Source organism: Salvelinus sp. IW2-2015, linkage group LG14 (genome assembly GCF_002910315.2).
Source record: "Salvelinus sp. IW2-2015 linkage group LG14, ASM291031v2, whole genome shotgun sequence".
Lineage (NCBI taxonomy): Eukaryota > Metazoa > Chordata > Actinopteri > Salmoniformes > Salmonidae > Salvelinus > Salvelinus sp. IW2-2015.
The window spans coordinates 7857593-7875353 of record NC_036854.1 but is presented as its reverse complement, the minus strand read 5'-3'; the positions used below and the strand labels follow the sequence as shown (position 1 = coordinate 7875353).

The 17761-nt window shown below is 44.8% G+C and overlaps 1 protein-coding gene across 1 annotated transcript in view; it reads right to left on the bottom strand.

The window, feature by feature from the left end:
• Positions 1 to 498: 498 nt before the first annotated feature.
• The window catches only part of LOC111972903 (fibronectin type III domain-containing protein 1), a 22115-nt gene continuing 4852 nt past the window's right edge, over positions 499 to 17761 (bottom strand). The window contains exons 3-9 of the mRNA XM_070446761.1: positions 13370 to 13606; positions 12060 to 12168; positions 7455 to 7534; positions 7222 to 7251; positions 1884 to 2045; positions 1351 to 1473; positions 499 to 1106 (exon numbers count right to left, since the gene is read on the bottom strand). Of these exons, the coding sequence (XP_070302862.1) occupies positions 991 to 1106; positions 1351 to 1473; positions 1884 to 2045; positions 7222 to 7251; positions 7455 to 7534; positions 12060 to 12168; positions 13370 to 13606 (857 nt within the window). The 3' untranslated portion in view covers positions 499 to 990. The remainder of the gene's footprint in view (positions 1107 to 1350; positions 1474 to 1883; positions 2046 to 7221; positions 7252 to 7454; positions 7535 to 12059; positions 12169 to 13369; positions 13607 to 17761) is intronic.

The following is a 17761-nucleotide window of genomic DNA, read 5'->3' as shown; positions in this document are numbered from 1 at the left end:
CAAGGCAATGCGTGGCTACTTTGAAGAATCTCAAATATAAAATATCTTTAGATTTGTTTAACTCTTTTATTTGGTTACTATATGATTCCATATGTGTTATTTCATAGTTCTGATGTCTTCCTTATTATTATACAATGTAGAAAATAGTAGAAAATAAAGAAAAACCCTTAATTGAGTAGGTGTGTCCAAACTTTTGACTGGTACTGTGGTTTAGGCAGGTTACTGAAACTCTATTTGCTTAGTAAAGTTTGAGTTTCCTTAAACATGGACATTCAGATATTCTCACAGAACAAATTAATCGTTAAGGGGTTCCTTGTTTTCTATAGCACCTTTATTTAATGTCCAACCATTCCTGAGCAAATATTAAGTATTGTTATTCATTGTCTGTATACATACAACACTTCCACAGTAACTTCTGATCTTATGGAGTCTCGTAAATACCAAAGACTATAAAAACACTATGCATGTTCAAGAAAACTGACACCAAAACTAGTTGTCAAAAGCCATTACTGTATCATACTACTGTTATGAACAAGATCTCTTGATTGATAGTAAACACACATACAATCCCTTCGCTCCCATTAGTACTGTTCAGTTTGTGCTTTGGTCTTTTACAGGATCTCCCATTTCATTAGTGTTGTCATGATCACAGGTGCACTTCCACTTGAGAATAGTTGGGAATAAACACGGATTCTTTCCGATCCGGAAGACAAAAGTTAAACTAAGCAATAACAATACATGCTTTTCCCCCCTCATATACAAACTGCTTTTATAAAAGTGCATGGTAATGAATACATGGAAATATTAGTGTTGTTTAAAGTATTATATTCTCTTTGATCTGAAGCAGTATAAGTTTGGAATGTTGTTGTCTTTCTGCTGTGGTTAGCAACAGTTCATCTCCAGGGGGCGGGGTCAGTGAGAGCATGACAGAGGCTGCAGCAGGTTGGAGTTTGTATGCCCTCGGTGATGACCTCTTTGTGACCCCCTGTGTTACCACTTGCCAGGGATGGGCACCCCACACTCGTACCATCCCACGAAGGGATGTGGCGTACGCCGGCCGATAGGTCCAAAGTTGACTGGCTCCTGCCTGTATGAGCGATAGTAACCTGCACAGGGGAGGACCGGCAGTGTTGTAATGCATTATGAATAGATGTAACACATTTTTTATGCTTTGTAAGAGGATTCTGACTGTTTCTATTCAGCCTAGAACAAGGATATGAGGTTCTCTATAATCAAGGCTCTGGGACTTAATATTAGCTGGAATATAATTATTTTTAATACCATGAAAATAATTCTACACCAGGCTGTAGGTGAGTGATGAATTTTGGGAGTTGATTTATGTTATTTTACCCTGTGCTGTGGGCAGATACGTTGAGAGGCTGGGGGAGCCTGTCCTCCCGTCTAGGTAAGAGTCTACAAACTGGCAGTGGTCCTCCCCATGGCCGAATGTGTCTGCTATACTGTAGAACATTTCTGGAAGGAGAGCGAGAGAGATGAGACAGAGAGAGATGGAGGGAGAGAGAGTGAGAGAGACAGAGATGGAAGGGCCGTCAATGGTTAACAACAGAACACACTCTCACACAATATTCCATTATGTAATGAGGCCACAGAGCCCCAAAACCATAAAACACCCAGTAGCATAGGGAAGAGACGTAAAGAAAGGGTGTGATTCAGATACATGTAGTGAAAGAGTGAGAGAATGAAAGGGAGAGCGAGAGGGGGTGGTAGTGAAAGAAGACCGGGAAAGCGTAAGGGAGAGAAATGGTGGTGAGATTATAAGAGAAAAAAAATAGGAGAAACTGTAAAGCAACTTGAATTGATCCAAGACTTGAACTTGAGAGAGAGAAGGATATAAAGGAGGAGAGGAAGGTGAGAAGTAGTACCTTTCAGCCCATCTCCCATAAAGATTTTGTATCTCAGCGAGTTGCACAGGACCACGCCCACAAACTTTCTGTACCAGGTCCTCTTGACGTACTGGCTGCCCTTACAGGCACTGTGCTGGGGGTTGAATCTGAAGGAGAAGGGGATCCAGATAGGCTCTCCACCTAGAGGAAGGCAGGTAGCCTAGCAGTTAGGACCATTGGGCTAGTCGGCAGGGATTGGTTTGAATCCCTGCCGACTAGGTGAAAAATCTGTCTGTTCTGGATAAGCGTGTCTTCTAAATAACTAAATTTTAAAAGTGTCTGCTAAATGGCATATATTACATAACCATAAACTGTTGCGGTGAAGGTTGAGCGCTCAGCATGTCCTTAATGACAGTCCCTCCTGATCTAACAGAGTGCTTACTTAATGCTACACTCACAAAGCCAGTCATTAATACCTACTCTCAACCTGTCAGTTCTAACTTAGCTAGTCAAGACTAACTAATCGACTGCTCTTCCCTCTAGCTGACTCAACGGTTAACACGTCAACTTTTACATATTTCTTTTTTCATTTCAGCAATTTACAATCTGTGATGTGATAGATGCCTTGCTTAAGTTTGATGTAAACAAATCGAGTAGAGCTGATATGCTTGATCCATTGTTGCTGCTGCTCTCTGTCACCCTGATTGCTGAATCATTAACCCATACTTCTAACCTAACAATTATATCTAGTACTATCCCCAACGTGGCCCATGTACTCCCCCTTCAGCTGGTGCTGACTCTTGTGACCTAAATAATGATCGCCTTATTTCTAAACTTTCTAAACTGCCTAGCTAAAATATAATAATCCTTGATTAATTCTCAGCTAAGATCTTTCTTCTCTTTGAAATATATTCTAAATGTACATCAGTTGGGTTTTAGACCAGGTCATAGCACTATCTCTGCTGCATCCCTAGTTATAAATCCTGTGGTTAATTGTATAGATAAAAGGCTACATTGTGCTGCCCTCTTCATTGACCTGTCAAAGGCTTTCAATACTGTTAATCACTCACTGCTAATTCAGATGCTTTCCTCAATTGGCCTAGACCAGGCTGCATGTAACTGGTTTAAAAATTACTTGACAGATAGGACTCAATGTGTATCTACTGATGGTGTTAAATCAGGTTTCCTGGACATTACTAAAGGTGTCCCGCAAGGGTTGATTTTGGGTCCTGTAATTTTCACATTAACTATATGAACTTGTCTGTAAAAAATTGTAACCTGCCAATGATAATTGTAACGTATGCCAATGATAATGTTATGTATGCTATTGCCCCCACAGTTGACAAGGCTCTATCTGAACTAAAGTCTGCCTTCATTGTATTACAGAAAAACTTTATTGACCTGAAAATAGTATTGAATGTAAGTATAGTAAGTATATGTTGTTCTCTAGAGCACATAAAAATAACTGATGATTTAAGCATGTACTTTGGATGATGTCTATATTGATTGTGTCCCTGCTTACAAGTATCTGGGCATCTGGATAGATGAAAAGCTATCTTTTAAAAAGCATCATGACGAGTTAGTTTAGAAGCTGAGAATAAAAATGGTCTTCTTCTATAGAAATAGGTCCTGCTTCTAAATAAATAGTAGATATCAGATTATTCAGTCGATGTTCCTATCGGTCCTAGACTATGGCGACATCATCTATATGAATGCAGCAGCCACTTCATTAAAGCCGTTAGATGCAGTTTATTAAAGCACACTGTGCTTTATTACGGGCGACAATTTTAGCACTCATCACTGCATTCTCTACCAGAACGTTGGTTGTCCCTCTTTGATGTCACGTAGGTTGATACATTGCTATGTTTTCATATTTTTTTCAGATATATTTTTTTAACACCTTTTTCGTGGTATCCAATTGGTAGTTACAGTCTTGTCTCATCGCTGCAACTCCCGTAAGGACTCGGCGAAGGTCAAGAGCCATGCATCCTCCGAAACACGACCCAACAAAGCCACACTGCTTCTTAACACAATGCCCGCTTAACCCGGAAGCCAGCCACACCAATGTGTCGGAGGAAACACCGTACACCTGGTGACGTGTCAGCATGCATGTGCCCGGCCCGCCACAGGAGTCGCTAGAGTGCGATGGGACAAAGACATCCCTGCTGGCCAAACCCACCCCTAACCCGGACGACGCTGGGCCAATTGTGGGTATCCCGGTCGAGGCCGGCTGCGACAGAGCTTGAACTCGTACCAGGATCTCTAGTGGCACAGCTAGCACTGTGATACAGTACCTTAGACCACTGAGCCACTCGGGAGGCCAGGTTTTATAAAGCCCTTTTACAAAAAGTCCCACTGTATCTCACATCTTTACTGAACTTTAGACATGCGAGTTACCACACCCGGTCTCAGGGATGCTAGCTCTGTAAATTCCTTTGGTCTCTACTGAGTTAGGTAAATCAGCGTTGAGTTTTTTTGCACTTTATTTGTGGAACAATTTTAAAAATGTTCTGAAAAGTTGATGTTTTGGTGCATTTAGGCCAATTCAGAACGCTGATTAAGGACCTTTTTACTGATGAATGTCTTTGTTTTTCATGACCATGTTTCTTTCTGCTTGCATTTTGTATTTTTATTTTGATGTGTCTATTCTGTAATTGATGTAATTCAGGGCTCATCTGTAAAATAGACCTTGGTCTCAGTATGACTCCCTGATAAAATAAACTACACTCAACATGTCAGTTCTCACAGAGCTAGTCAAGACTAACTACACTCAACCTGTCAGTTCTCACAGAGCTAGTTAAGACTAACTACACTCAACCTGTCAGTTCTCACAGAGCTAGTCAAGACTAACTACACTCAACCTGTCAGTTCTCACAGAGCTAGTCAAGACTAACTCCACAGCTCAACTGTAGTTTCTCACAGAGCTAGTCAAGATTAACTACACTCAACCTGTCAGTTTCACAGAGCTAGTCAAGACTAACTACACTCAACCTGTCAGGTTCTCACAGAGCTAGTCAAGACTAACTACACTCAACCTGTCAGTTTCTCACAGAGCTAGTCAAGACTAACTCACTCAACATGTCAGTTCTCACAGAGCTAGTCAAGACTAACTACACTCAACCTGTCAGTTCTCCACAGAGCTAGTCAAGACTAACTACACTCACACTGTCAGTTCTCACAGAGCTAGTCAAGACTAACTACACTCAACTGTCAGTTCTCACAGAGCTAGTCAAGACTAACTACACTCAACCTGTCAGTTTCTCACAGAGCTAGTCAAGACTAACTACACTCACCTGTCAGTTCTCACAGAGCTAGTCAAGACTAACTACACTCAACCTGTCAGTTCTCACAGAGCTAGTCAAGACTAACTACACTCAACTGTCAGTTCTCACAGAGCTAGTCAGACTAACTACACTCAACTGTCAGTTCTCACAGAGCTAGTCAAGACTAACTACACTCAACATGTCAGTTCTCACAGAGCTAGTCAAACTAACTAACCACTGTCAGTTCTCACAGAGCTAGTCAAGACTAACTACACTCAACTATGTCAGTTCTCACAGAGCTAGTCAGACTAACTACACTCAACATGTCAGTTCTCACAGAGCTAGTCAAGACTAACTACACTCAACCTGTCAGTTCTCACAGAGCTAGTCAAGACTAACTACACTCAACATGTCAGTTCTCACAGAGCTAGTCAAGACTAACTACACTCAACATGTCAGTTCTCACAGAGCTAGTCAAGACTAACTACACTCAACATGTCAGTTCTCACAGAGCTAGTCAAGACTAACTACACTCAACATGTCAGTTCTCACAGAGTTAGTCAAGACTAACTACACTCAACATGTCAGTTCTCACAGAGCTAGTCAAGCTACTACACTCAACATGTCAGTTCTCCACAGAGCTAGTCAAGACTAACTAACTCAACATGTCAGTTCTCACAGAGCTAGTCAAGACTACTACACTCAACTGTCAGTTCTCACAGAGCTAGTCAAGACTAACTACACTCACCTGTCAGTTCTCGAGCTAGTCAAGACTAACTACACTCAACATGTCAGTTCTCACAGAGCTAGTCAAGACTAACTTACACTCAACATGTCAGTTTCACAGAGCTAGTCAAGACTAACTACACTCAACATGTCAGTTCTCACAGAGCTAGTCAAGACTAACTACACTCAACATGTCAGTTCTCACAGAGCTAGTCAAGACTAATACACTCCTCATGTCAGTTCTCCAAGAGCTAGTCAAGACTAACTACACTCAACATGTCAGTTCTCACAGAGCTAGTCAAGACTAACTACACAATCACTGTCAGTTCTCACAGAGCTAGTCAAGACTAACACACTCAACATGTCAGTTCTCACAGAGCTAGTCAAGACTAACTACACTCAACATGTCAGTTCTCACAGAGCTAGTCAAGACTAACTACACTCAACATGTCAGTTCTCACAGAGCTAGTCAGACTAACTACACTCAACATGTCAGTTCTCACAGAGCTAGTCAAGCTAATACACTCACATGTCAGTTCTCACAGAGCTAGTCAAGACTAACTTAACTCACATGTCATTCTCACAGAGCTAGTCAAGACTAACACATCAACCTGTCAGTTCTCACAGAGCTAGTCAAGACTAACCTACACTCAACCTGTCATTCTCACAGACTATCAAGACTAACTACACTCAACATGTCAGTTCTCGCAGAGCTAGTCAAGACTAAACTACACTCAACATGTCAGTTTCTCACAGAGCTAGTCAAAGACTAACTACACTCAACATGTCAGTTCTCACAGAAGCTAGTCAAGACTAACTACACTCAACATGTCAGTTCTCACAGAGCTAGTCAAGGACCTAACCTACACTCAACAATTCAGTTCTCACAGAGCTAGTCAAGACTAACTACACTCAACCTGTCAGTTCTCACAGAGCTAGTCAAGACTAACTACACATCCCCTTTATTAACAGTTTTCACCATGCCAGTCTCCTTTTCAGATACACAGCGAATTGTGCATAGCACCCAAGGGAAGGGATAGGAAGGGGTGAGAGGGGAGGGAGTGAACGAGCACCTGCCCCCCTCATCCCCCCTCTTCGAAATACCTGACTGACTCTCTTAATTAAAAACAATAAATACCAAAACTGTACTTTGGCATCGTTTTACCACTATGGATGTCTGCCAAGTCCAGTGTATGTCAGTGTAGGTGCATGCAGCCTTTGGTATGCCCCAGACTGTTAACTCCTCACCAGCTCTCTCCAACTGTCTCTTCGAGTTTCTTCAAATGACCTGAAGCAGTGATCTTCTGGACTAGAGCAATGTAGGCCAACATGTTTTGTCAATATTGTTAGAGTAAGAGTAACATATGAGACATTTCGATACAACTCACCAGGCGGCCGTTCAATAAGAAGAGGGTCGTCTGAAAAACAGAAAACGTAAAAATGAGAGACATGAACTGGAACAGAATTCATACATAAACTAAAAAACAGGATGATACGGACAAGTAGATGTGGCCTTAGTAGATCTAGGATCAACAAACCTAGAACCACAACCATTTGCAGGCACAAAGCAAAACTGACCCTAGAACAGTATTTAGCAACCTCACCTAATATTCATACAGACCTGATTCAGTGACATAGGTGAGCGTATCGCTAATCGGTCCCAGCCCAAAGACATTCTTTGCCTGGACTTTGAAGTAGTACCTGAGGTAAAAACCAACCAAGACAAAATAGTGTGTATTAGAGATAGCCATTATTACAGGCGTTACAGAGGCCAGGTCTTTGTTTCCACATGGAAGATGTTTAGACCCTAATGACTATAGCAGATGGCTACCAAGGGAGGCAGACTATAGCAGATGGCTGGAAGGGAGGCAGGACTCGACTCCTGCACCATCAGAAAGGAGAGAGGGAGGCAGACTATAGCAGATGGCTACCAAGGGAGGCAGGCTATAGCAGATGGCTAGGAAGGGAGGCAGGACTCGGCTCCTGCACCATCAGAAAGGAGAGAGGGAGGCAGACTATAGCAGATGGCTACCAAGGGAGGCAGGCTATAGCAGATGGCTAGGAAGGGAGGCAGCACTCGACTCCTGCACCATCAGAAAGGAGAGAGGGAGGCAGACTATAGCAGATGGCTACCAAGGNCCTGCACCATCAGAAAGGAGAGAGGGAGGCAGACTATAGCAGATGGCTACCAAGGGAGGCAGACTATAGCAGATGGCTAGGAAGGGAGGCAGACTATAGCAGATGGCTAGGAAGGGAGGCAGCACTCGACTCTTGTACCGTCAGAGAGGAGAGAGGGAGGCAGATTTAAGAGAATAGTGTTTTTATGTTCCTATAGCAGGGAGAAAGAGAGAAAGAAAGAGGGGGAATATGGTAGATTGAAAGAGGGAGAGAGGTAGGGTGAGTGAGAGAGAGGGAAGGAGAGAGAGGGAGGAGGAGAAAGACCTCAAAGCAGCAATTTCACAAAGAGAGCATTTCTATATGACACAACGTCCCTCCTGACCGATATAAAGCAGACTTTGAGCTCTGGGCCCGCATCCACAAAGCAACTCAGAGTAGGAGTGCTGATCTAGGATCAGTTTGACATTTTAGATCATAACGAATAAGAAAAAAATATATATTATATATTATATTGTCAGATCCTAGATCAGTACTCCTACTCTGAGACACTTTAGTCTCAGTGTGTTTTAAATACAGTGTAGGAATTATTCAATCGCCTCAGATTCAAAACAACACCGTGAGACAAGACTCTGAGGGTTTGCAATCTTTTCCATACCGTGGACAATGTGTGTGTGTGTGTTCTCCCTCCACTTCAGGGTTACGTACAGTAACTTGACGGTCCACTAATTTCCACCCAAACTCTTTAACGAGAGAGAGAGAGAGATTCTCATATAACTTTTCTCTATACACCTTGACTTCATATCTAGAGTTGTCTATCTTGTAACTACGCATATAGTTCTGGTGTAAGTAGGAGAGTTTCATGACCTATAGTCCTTTAGTGAGCAGCATTCTTCACCCTGTGCTTATTAAGCAGACCGATGTCTAGGAGGTGTAGGATTGCTGCATTGGTGTGTGTGTGTGTGTGTCTATGTGAAGACATGTCTATGAGGTGTAGACTACTACCCCCCGCCCCCACACACACACACACATCTGCCTCCATATAGACACACACACGTAGTGTTGCTTCAGTGCAGAGAAACTGAAATGTACACATGTCTTCAGATTTCTCCTTACATACAGCCAGCTCCAAGCAGCGTAGACCCTCAGTCAACCTGGCTCAGTTCAACCTTTCATGGACAATTATAAACTGTCAATCACTCTACCCGCCTTTTGCACATAAAGTTTTTACTCATACGCACACACACACAGACACAGATGTACACACACACATCCACCCATACACAAGTCATATGCACACACACACACAGACACACATGCACACAGACACACACACAAACCACAGGGCAAAAGCTAACGCATGTTCAGTATGCTTCTAAATTCCGAAGTTATGAATTTAGGAACATCTGTCTCTGTGTGTGCGTGCATGTGCGTGTCCGCAGTGTCAGTGGATGAGCGTTTGAGCTAGTGTGTGTGTGATGTTCGTGGGACAACTCAGCATGTGTGTGTGTGACAGACAAATGTGCTGTTGTGTGTAGGATTACATGTGTCTGCCTGTGCATGGCTAACACCTGAGCGTGAACCTTTGGCTCGGGTATGAACCATTGGCTCGGGTATGAACCTTTGGCTCGGGTATGAACCATTGGCTCGGGTATGAACCTTTGGCTCGGGTATGAACCTTTGGCTCGGGTATGAACCATTGGCTCGAGTATGAACCTTTGGCTCGGGTATGAACCATTGGCTCGGGTATGAACCTTTGGCTCGGGTATGAACCTTTGGCTCGGGTATGAACCATTGGCTCGGGTATGAACCTTTGGCTCGGGTATGAACATTGGCTCGGGTAATGAACCATTGTCGTTGATTTGGCTCGGTATGAACCATGGCTTTCGGTTAACCTGCGGTTGACATGGCTTGAATGAACCTTTGGCTCGGGTATGAACATGCTTGTTGACTTGGCTACGGGTATGAAGCTTGGCTCGGGTATGAACCTCATGGTGGTATACCTTTGCTCGGTATGAACCTTTGGCTCGGGTATGAACCATTGGCTCGGGTATGAACCTTTGGCTCGGGTTATGAACCTTGGCTCGGGTATAACATGGCTCGGGTATGACCTTTTGGCTCGGGTATGAACCATTGGCTCGGGTATGAACCTTTGGCTCGGGTATGAACCATTGCGGTTCTCGGTATGAACCTTTGGCTCGGGTATGAACCATTGGCTCGGTTGAACCTTTGGCTCGGGTATGAACCATGGCTCGGTAGAACTTTTGGCTCGGGTATGACCTTGGCTCGGGTATGAACTTTGGCTCGGGTATGAACTTTGGCTCGGGTTGAACTTTGGCTCGGGTCTGAACGCATTGCTTGGGTCTGGCTGTTCAGAAGGAGGGGAAAGGTCTGGACAGCCATATCATACTAACTTGCTTGTTAAATAAAGGTTGATAAATAAAATATACATATAACCTGTCCCCTTACCAACTGTACCTTGGAACCATAACTTGGTATGGTGCAGAGCTGTGGTGTGTATCTGTGTGTGTGTGTGTGTGTGTGTGTGTGTTGTGTGTGTGTGTGTGCGTGCGTGCGTGGTGTGCGCGTGTGCGTGTGCGCGCGTGCGTTGCGGGCGTGTGCGTGTGTGCGTGCGTGCGTGCGTGCGTGCGTGCGTGCGTGCGTGGGTGCGTGCGTGCGTGCGTGTGCGGGTGCGCGTGCGCGTGCGCGTGTGCGTGTGGGTGTGTGCGTGTGTGGTGTGTGTGTGTGTGTGTGTGTGTCTATGTATGTGTCTGCCCATCACTGAACTGGTCAGGTTTGTTTCTGCTGTATAACACCCCCCTCTCTCTTTCGCTCTCCCGCTCTCTCTTTCTCTTTTTTGCTCTTTCTCTCTCATGTGAGAATGAATCTCATGTGTAATATTTACCCTGGATACAGAGTTTGGAGTGTTTAAGGTTGAAGTTGTGTGCATTTTTTACTCTCTGTGGAGCTGAATAGACTGGGAGAGTGTGAGAGAGAACAAGGTACAGAGAGAGAGAGAGAGAAGAGAGAGAGAGAGAGAGAGAGAGAGAGAGAGAGAGAGAGAGAGAGAGAGAGAGAGAGAGAGAGAGAGAGAGAGAGAGAAACATCGAGAAAGAGAGGGCGGTAGTTGATTTGGACTGGCTAATCACGAAAGGTCAGTGGTTCAAGCACAGTGTAGTCTGCTCACTCCATGAGCACACAGTCGAGCTACCAAGAACTCATTAGCATCCAAATGTTGATATCTCCGTTCACATTGCATAGAGCAAAATGGTAAATCTGACCCAGAAACAAAGAGTTTATTTTGGGTCAACTCTTTTCAGCGAACTGTGTCCAATTCAAAAATAGTATCCATAACCTTTTTATATATTACATTTGAGAGAAAATAGCAACAGCCTCCCTAGGTTTGTATGTTAAGAGATGTTTTCATACGCTTCTTTAGAAAGCTGCAACCTGTAACCCATAAGGAACACAGCCCTACATCATAACAGTGCCACGTGTTTTATCTGTGTGTGTATGTGTGTGTCTGGCGCTGGTGTCTGCTCTATGTACATTCCTGTGTGAGTCTCAGTGGAGTATCTCAGCACGTTGTTTTCAGGGTGATTTCAACGTGTTTTCAAACCTGCCCCTATCCAGTCAGCTCTGATTTACGTCACTCTGAGGGCTTATTCACTTAAATAAGCATTACAATACCACGCTCTGCTGGTCTCTGACTGGGCCTGATATCACAACTGTAAATACACAACCATAGAATTACACACAGATACAGTGTACACATGTTGTGTGTCTAACATCACTGAGACCTACCGGGAACAATAATCATATAAACACACATTCCAATACCCTGTAGCTATAAACACTTACACACAAATGCAAACACGCAGCCAAACACCTGCAGACTGCACACAAATCAGTATAGAATCTATGACCCGTAAAATCTCTCAAATCCTTTGTTTGTGTACCCGGTCCCTCGCATAAGATTATATCCAGAGTTTGAACATTGAATACACAACACGCACGCACGCACGCACGCACGCACGCACGCACGCACACACACACACACACACACACACACACACACACACACACACACACAAACAGAGCATATTCTCACCTGGAGTTGGGTTTGAGGTTCTCTACAGCCAGGTGTGTGCCGCTGGAAGCGCTGGAGGACCACCTGTTGTTGAGGATGTCATCATATGAGGCGCTGTGGACCATGTAGCCTGCAGGGGTCACACACAGAGCAAGGGTCAGGGGGCAAAGGTCACGAGAGGTTACAGAAGAGAGACAGATCTATTTTGATGTTTAAGAAAGAGGTGGCCATCTTGTTAGTGTGGTCTGAGGTCTGAGGTTTCAGAGGAAAGATTTTCATTTTAGAGGAGAGTGATTGGAGCCAGGAGAACAATCCCAACTAATTTTAAAGGTATCAGTGGTTTTAAACTAGAGACAGCCTCAGTAAGTCACATTGTGGATCTGCCAACCACTACCCATACCGAGCCTCTCTGTTTCTCACCTCTTCTTTTGCCTCTCCTCTCTCACACACACAGGAGGGTAATCCTCCATAAAGCCCCAGGCCAGTGTGTGAGTCAAGAGTTCATGGAATGCTCAGATCATGCCACTCAGCCAGTGGAAACTCTACGAGTGCCAGGCTCACCGCTTCCCGCCACATCAAGCCACGATGTGTTCCTAATGAATGTTTTAGGACCTAATATTTCTGCTGAAGCCTGGACAACACAGCTGGCTCAAGATTATGTTGTTCCCTCTTTCTCTCTCACTATTGCAGCCTGTCACTCACTTCTTCTCCTCCTCTCCTCCTTTAATTTTCTCTCACCCCTGCTATCTCTCTCCCCCTCTCTTTCTTTCCTCTGCTCATTTTCCTGATAACTGAGAGAAGACAGGAACTGTAGTATATGATAACAAATAGCCCAGTGATTATACTAAACAAACAATATGAACAGGAGAGGGGGATAAGTACCAACAATTTGCAACACATCTGGAAAACCACATGAGAGAGAAAGAGCGAGATCGGAAAGCAAGTGATAGGGGTGTGGAGAGAGAGAGAGAGAGAGGGGAGGGGGTCAAGTACAGCCTCCTTTACAGTAATCAAAACTCTGTGATGTCTAAATCATCGGGGTCAGGCGAGTCCCTAAAATATAACTAGCAGCTCACTAGTATCAACAACCAGTTAGATTATTTCTGCTGACCAGCTATGATCCTTTGAGAAGCACAACAAATGGGTCAGGAAAGAAAAGTTGAAGTCAGACTAAGTGCACACTAACTGCTTGAAGCACTGACAGAATACTCTTGACACTTACATTGTATTTACAGGACTAGCAAGCTGCTAGTCACCCTGCGTGACATTGTGGTACACTCCCCTGACACCATGATGTCCTTTAGTGGGATGGCCCAGTCCAGTCCACTCACCTGACACCATGTCGTCCTTCAGGGGGATGGCCCAGTCAAGGATGACGAATGAGTGACAGCCTTCCATGGCGACCACGGTGATGTTGTGGGGCTTGTTCTTGGGCGGCTGTTTCTGATTGTAGGCCAGGCTGTCTTTCTTGAACAGGTTCTCCAAGACGTCCACCTGGAGGTATTCCAGAGCCTCCGTCAGCGAGCACGGAGCACCCAGATCCTTCTGGATGAAGTTCACGTACGGAGCTGTAGGGAGAGATGGCAGTGGAGGGGGTTTGGCAGGAAGGGATGGGAGTGGAGGGGGGATGGCAGGGAGGGATGGGAGGGATGGGAGGGGGGGATGGCAGGGAGGGATGGGAAAGCAGCAAGATGGTTGATCAATTATGTTACATTGTTGCTGGTTTTACGCCCCAATCAAGAAACCCTTTGGGAGAGCATCGGTTTTTGTTGGACTACATCTTTACTGAACACTAAAACAATTTTGTTAATACAAGAAGGCAATGTTGTAACATCTGCTGGTGGACAATAAAGTCTCATATGACAATATTTGGCAACAATCTATTGTGTTTAGAAGCCAGTCCAGGAGAGTCTCTCTGTTAGTCAGGAGTTCAGGAGAAGTAAGACTGGGTGTTTTTGAGTAGTATAACGGGTCGTGTGAGACCTCCAGTCCCTTATTTCCTCCTCTTTGGGCGATTCTCTGTCTGTGTCTGTCTGTATTTCCCTCGTTCTCTGTGTCAGTGGGAGCTAGTGCCAGATGGATCCATACACAGCTGTGAACACTTGCAGAACTCCCAGAATTCCCAGCCTGATTGGGCTGCCGATGGGAATGGACATTTGGCTGGACTCCTCACCACATGACTTGGCACAGACACAGCCAGAGGCACAAGCCAATAGGGCCACACGTGTCACTGTCCTCCCCGGCTTCTCGTCTCCTTTTTTCAGACACTTTTTAGAAGTCAATAGAGTTGTACTCATTTCAACTTCATCTAATACTGTCCTTACAGACACACATCTGGACATATATGGCACTGGTCTATACAGTCTTCACATACACTGATGTGTCTGTCCTTGTATGTTCTTTTCTATATGTATACAAGTGTCTGTTTCCACATGGTATCTTATTTTTTTATCTGAACATGTCTATCCTATAGTCTTTCTATATCTGTGTTTTGATCTACTGTATTCTGAGGAAGCAGATGTTGTCACACCCTGATCTGTTTCACCTGTCTTTGTGTTCGTCTCCACCCCACACCAGGTGTCTATCATCTCCCCTCATTATCCCCTGTGTATTTATACCTGTGCTCTCTGTTTGTCTGTTGCCAGTTAGTTTTGTTCATCAAACCTACCTGTGGTTTTCCTCCTTGCTCCTGCCGGATTCTAGTTCCTGTTTTCTAGCTTTCCCGGTTTTGACCATTCTGCCTGCCCTGACCCTGAGCCTGCCTGCCGTTCCGTACCTTGTCACACCACACTTTTTTTTCTCAAGATGGCGTAGCAGTCAGGCGTCTTTTGTCTTTGTCTTGTTGTGTCCAGTCGTGTCCATATATCTTTATATATTCTTTTAAATATATTTTTTCTTCGCATATATTTTTTCAACTATTTTTCTTAACCCCAACTTCAACATACTTTCAAGCAACCCGCCTCACCCAATGTGGTATGGATCTGCTATTTTCTTTACTTTAGAACCGGAACCCCCATCAGAATCTAGCCAGCTAACTAACTACTAGCTAGTAGTCAGCTAGCCACTGCTAGCGGTCATCACCTAACCTTTAGCCAGGACAACTCCTGCCAGTCTGCACAGCATGATTCAACCCAGAGCTTATCAGACTCCTTTTTCTCCATAACACCGGATTCCTACCGCAAGCTCTGAACCTCTTCACTTGGATCATCGCAGCTTGCTAGCTGCTATCCGATTGGCTTCTCCTGGCTAACGTCTCTGTCCCGAAGCAAGCACCAATTAGCCCGGAGCTAGCCTATGCTAGGCCCATCTCCCGGCTAGCTGAAGAGGTCCATCAGCCACTCCTTGGGCTACAATACCTATTTTGCCAATTGGCCTGGACCCCTTTTATTGCTGATACAGAGCCCCGCCGATCCATCACGACTGGTCTGCCGACGTAACCACGCGAGGTGGGCTACAACAGTCTTCCTCCGTCGCAACGTCCCTCTAAGGCCCTTCTGCTACCCTGCTAGCCCCGGCCCACTAGCGGTCTGAATCGCCATGTCTTCAGCCCGTCCAGCTACTCATTGGACCCTATGATCACTCGGCTACGCATGCCTCTCCCTAATGTCAAAATGCCTTGTCCATTGCTGTTTTGGTTAGTGATTATTGTCTTATTTCACTGTAGAGCCTCCAGCCCTGCTCAATATGCCTCAGCTAACCCTCTTGTCCCATCCCCCACATATGCGGTGACCTCAACTGGTTTAATTAATTGATGTCTCTAGAGACAATACCTCTCATCGTCACTCAATGCCTAGGTTTACCTCAACTGTATTCACATCCTACCATACCTTTGTCTGTATATTATGCATTGAATCTATTCTATTCTAAAAATGTTGAACCAGGAACAGATATAGCCCATGGTTCACTCCAAACTTGACTGCCCTTGAAAAGCACAAAAACATCCTGTGGGGTACGGCATTAGCATCGAATAGCCCCCGCGATATCCAACTTTTCAGGGAAGTTAGGAACCAATATACAGAGGCAGTTAGGAAAGCTAAGGCTAGCTTTTTCAAACAGAAATTTGCATCCTGTAGCACAAACTCAAAAAAGTTCTGGGACACTGTAAAGTCCATGGAGAATAAGAGCACCTCCTCCCAGCTGCCCACTGCACTGAGGCTAGGAAACACTGTCACCACCAATAAATCCACAATAATTGAGAATTTCAATAAGCATTCTTCTACGGCTGGCCATGCTTTCCACCTGGCCACTCCTACCCTGGTCAACAGCCCTGCGCTCCCCACAGCAACTCGCCCAAGCCTCCCCCACTTGTCCTTCACCCAAATCCAGATAGTTGATGTTCTGAAAGAGCTGCAAAATCTGGACCCCTACAAATCAGCCGGGCTAGACAATCTGGACCCTCTCTTTCTAAAATGATCAGCCGAAACTGTTGCAACCCCTATTACTAGCCTGTTCAACCTCTGACAACCTCCCACCGTACCTTCTCCGCTATGCAATCTGGTTTCCGAGCTAGTCATGGGTGCACCTCAGCCATGCTCAAGGTCCTAAACGATATCATAACCGCCATCGATAAGAAACAATACTGTACAGCTGTATTCATCGACCTGGCCAAGGCTTTCGACTCTGTCAATCACCACATTCATATCGGCAGACTCAACAGCCTTGGTTTCTCAAATAACTGCCTCGCCTGGTTCACCAACTACTTCTCAGATAGAGTTCAGTGTGTCAAATCGGAGGGCCTGTTGTCCGGACCTCTGGCAGTCTCTATGGGGGTGCCACAGGGTTAAATTCTTGGGCCGACTCTTCTATGTATACATCAATGATGTTGCTCTTGCTGCTGGTGATTCTCTGATCCACCTCTACGCAGACGACACCATTCTGTATACTTCTGTCCCTTCTTTGGAAACTAAGCAAAGAAGGGCGAGTAAAGCCTCCCTCACTCATGCTGCTAAACATACCTTCGTAAAACTGACTATCCTGCCAATCCTTGACTTCGGCGATGTCATTTACAAAATAGCCTCCAACACTCTACTCAACAAATTGGATGCATTCTATCACAGTGCCATCCGTTTTGTCACCAAAGCCCCATATATTACCCACCACTGCGACCTGTATGCTCTTGTTGGCTGGCCATCGCTTCATATTCGTCGCCAAACCCACTGGCTCCAGGTCATCTATAAGTTTCTGCTAGGTAAYGCCCCGCCTTATCTCAGCTCACTGGTCACCATAGCAGCACCCACCCGTAACACGCGCTCCAGCAGGTATATTTCACTGGTCACCCCCAAAGCCAATTCCTACTTTGCCTGCCTTTCCTTCCAGTTCTCTGCTGCCAATGACTGGAACAAATTGCAAAAATCACTGAAGCTGGAGACCCATGTCTCCCTCACTAACTTTAAGCTCCAGCTATCAGAGCAGCTCACAGATCACTGCACCTGTACATAGCCCATCTGTAAATAACCCATCCAATTACCTCATCCCCATACTGTTATTTATTTTTTTGCTCCTTTGCACCCCAGTTTCTCTACTTGCACATTCATCTTCTGCACATATATCACTCCAGTGTTTAATTGGTATATTGTAATTATTTCGCCACTATGGCCTATGTATTGCCTTACCTCCCTTATCTTACCTCATTTGCACACACTGTATATATACTTTTTTTTCTCTATTGTGTTATTGACTGTATGTTTGTTTATTCCATGTGTAACTCTATGTTGTTGTCTGTG